This window comes from Octopus bimaculoides, chromosome 16, assembly GCF_001194135.2.
Source record: "Octopus bimaculoides isolate UCB-OBI-ISO-001 chromosome 16, ASM119413v2, whole genome shotgun sequence".
NCBI classification, from domain to species: Eukaryota; Metazoa; Mollusca; class Cephalopoda; order Octopoda; family Octopodidae; genus Octopus; species Octopus bimaculoides.
Genome location: NC_068996.1, coordinates 4969690 through 4972046, shown reverse-complemented (window position 1 = coordinate 4972046; position 2357 = coordinate 4969690). Strand labels below are relative to the sequence as shown.

Here is a 2357-nt window from a genome sequence, read left to right as displayed (position 1 = left end):
CCTCCTTCATCACCGTCGCCGCCTCCTTCACCGCCGCCGCCTCCTTCACCACCTCCTTCATCACCGTCGCCGCCCCCTTCACCGCCGCCGCCTCCTGCACCGCCGCCGCCTCCTTCACCGCTGCTGCCTTCACCACAGCCTGCGCCATGGCCTCCGCCATGGCCTCCGCCATGGCCTCCGCCATGGCCTCCGCCACGGCCTCCGCCGCCAGTATAACGGCTTTTCTGATTTTCTCGCCGCTCCACACAATAAGACATAAGTTCAGAATACTTCTTGTTCTATGGTCATCGAGCCATCGAAAATCAAGTCCACTCTATTTGTTTTGCTCTTCAAATTCAATTTAATTTCGCACACACACACACACACGCGCGCGCGCACCCACATCCCCGCCCATTAACACCCAAATACACACATACACACATCACATAAGCACTTACACAACTCACCTAAACACACTAAACTGATACTTGCTTCTCCAAACAGTTTTGAGAAGCCACTATAAGCGAAACTTCAAAGTAGGCAGTGAGTACTACCATTAATAATTACACGTACACACACACACACACACACACACACACATAGACACACACACAGGCATTACACACGCACCACATGCATATATACATGTCTGTTTGAGTGTGTATTTATATGTACATGTATGTATGTATGCATGTTTACGCACACGCACACGCACACGCATACACACACGTGCAGCGTAAGCGCGTGTGTTTAATTGTGACAGATCATTGTAGATTTGTCATTTTTTTAAGCCAGTGACAATCCCAAATAGGATTGTGTAATTCGTTAAATAGACACCCTAACAGAAGCACAAATAATAACAAAAGAATAGAAAAAAAAAATTACCAGAGAAATATAGCGCAAGGAATTAAAAGGCCACAGAGAAGAATATGTAATAAAAAAAAGGAACACATAAAAAATCCTAAAAAAATCAACAACAATAACTACAGCAACAACAAAACCAATTAGCAGAAAACAAAACAGGCCAAAATAACAAAATATCAGCTGCAGAGATCAACAGGATTTGGCACCAAAGAACAATCAGTACCTCTGATAATCAGGGAGGTTTGAAGTGGTGGTGGTAGTGGAGGTGGTGATGGTGGTTGTGGTGGTTATAGTTGAGAGAGGAACGTGAGGACGGGGGAGAGAAAGATTATCCAAAATGACAGAATGAAGCCGGAGGGGGGAAAAAAAACGAAATAAAAATGATGCAAATTAAAAATCTTGTGTTCTGAGATTTAGTAAAAGATCACCATGATGAGATTGGTATAACAAACACCACGAGGAATGTCCCTACCCCGCGAAAACAAAACAAAAAAAAAAATGCGAAGATAAATAATACATAAAACAGAAATAAATTAAAATAAAAGAATCAAAAAGCCATGTTGTTAAAAATAGAAACCGACTGTTTATTCCATGACTCAGTGAGACAATGTGTATACCATAGCCTAAAGTTTAGGCTAACTATAGGAATAGAACAAAGCTTAATGTTTATATTTATATATACACTCATACATATACATACATACATACATGTATATATATATATATATATATATATATATATATATATTTCTAACTTAGAAAACTTAAATAAAACTTAGATATGCTTGGACCAAAGATTGGTTTAGGCCATGTCTAACTTAATAGCACCATCTGATAGGATTATCTAAATCTTTTTAAAGTCCAGTTTTGTGGTATCATGGTCCATTCGAGTAGGGAAGTTCTTGTTGAATGAGTTGTATTCAAGTATAGGTGGCTTATCTGGTATTCCTTGAAGAAATTTGTCCAGATTCCGTTTAAAGGGGATGGGATCCTTTTCCTCTTTGATCTGTTTTGGGACAATGTTAAATAGGGCAGGGCCTATTGAGGAAAAGAAGTTCTGTTGCAGTGTATTTATGTGTTGTGATCCTGAACTGGGGACCAGGCTGTGAGTTGTGTTCTTGAGCAAGACACTTTATTTCACGTTGCTCCAGTTCACTCAGCTGTAGAAATGAGCTGCGACGTCACAAGTGCCAAACTGTATTGGTCTTAGCCTTTCCCTTGGATAACACTGGTGGCATGGAGAGGGGAGGCAGGTATGCATGGGCGACTGCTGGTAACTTTCTAGGTGGGTAACTTTCTAGGTGGGTAACTTTCTAGGTGGGTAACTTTCTAGGTAGGTAACATTCTAGGTGGGTAACTTTCAAGGTGCAATCCCATGGTCAGTCATGACCTAAGGGGGTCTCAGCATATATTTATATATATATATGTGTATGTATGTATATACTTATATATGCACACACACACACACACACACACACACACACACACACACACACACACACACACACACACAC

At 41.0% G+C, this 2357-nt stretch overlaps 1 protein-coding gene across 1 annotated transcript in view; it reads right to left on the bottom strand.

Annotated features, from left to right (window-relative positions):
* LOC106875183 (rRNA 2'-O-methyltransferase fibrillarin-like) overlaps positions 1–257 on the bottom strand; it is a 5723-nt gene extending 5466 nt beyond the window's left edge. Inside the window, exon 1 of the mRNA XM_014923220.1 lies at positions 14–257. Within this exon, the coding sequence (XP_014778706.1) occupies positions 14–257 (244 nt within the window). The remainder of the gene's footprint in view (positions 1–13) is intronic.
* Between the last annotated feature and the right edge of the window lie 2100 nt (positions 258–2357).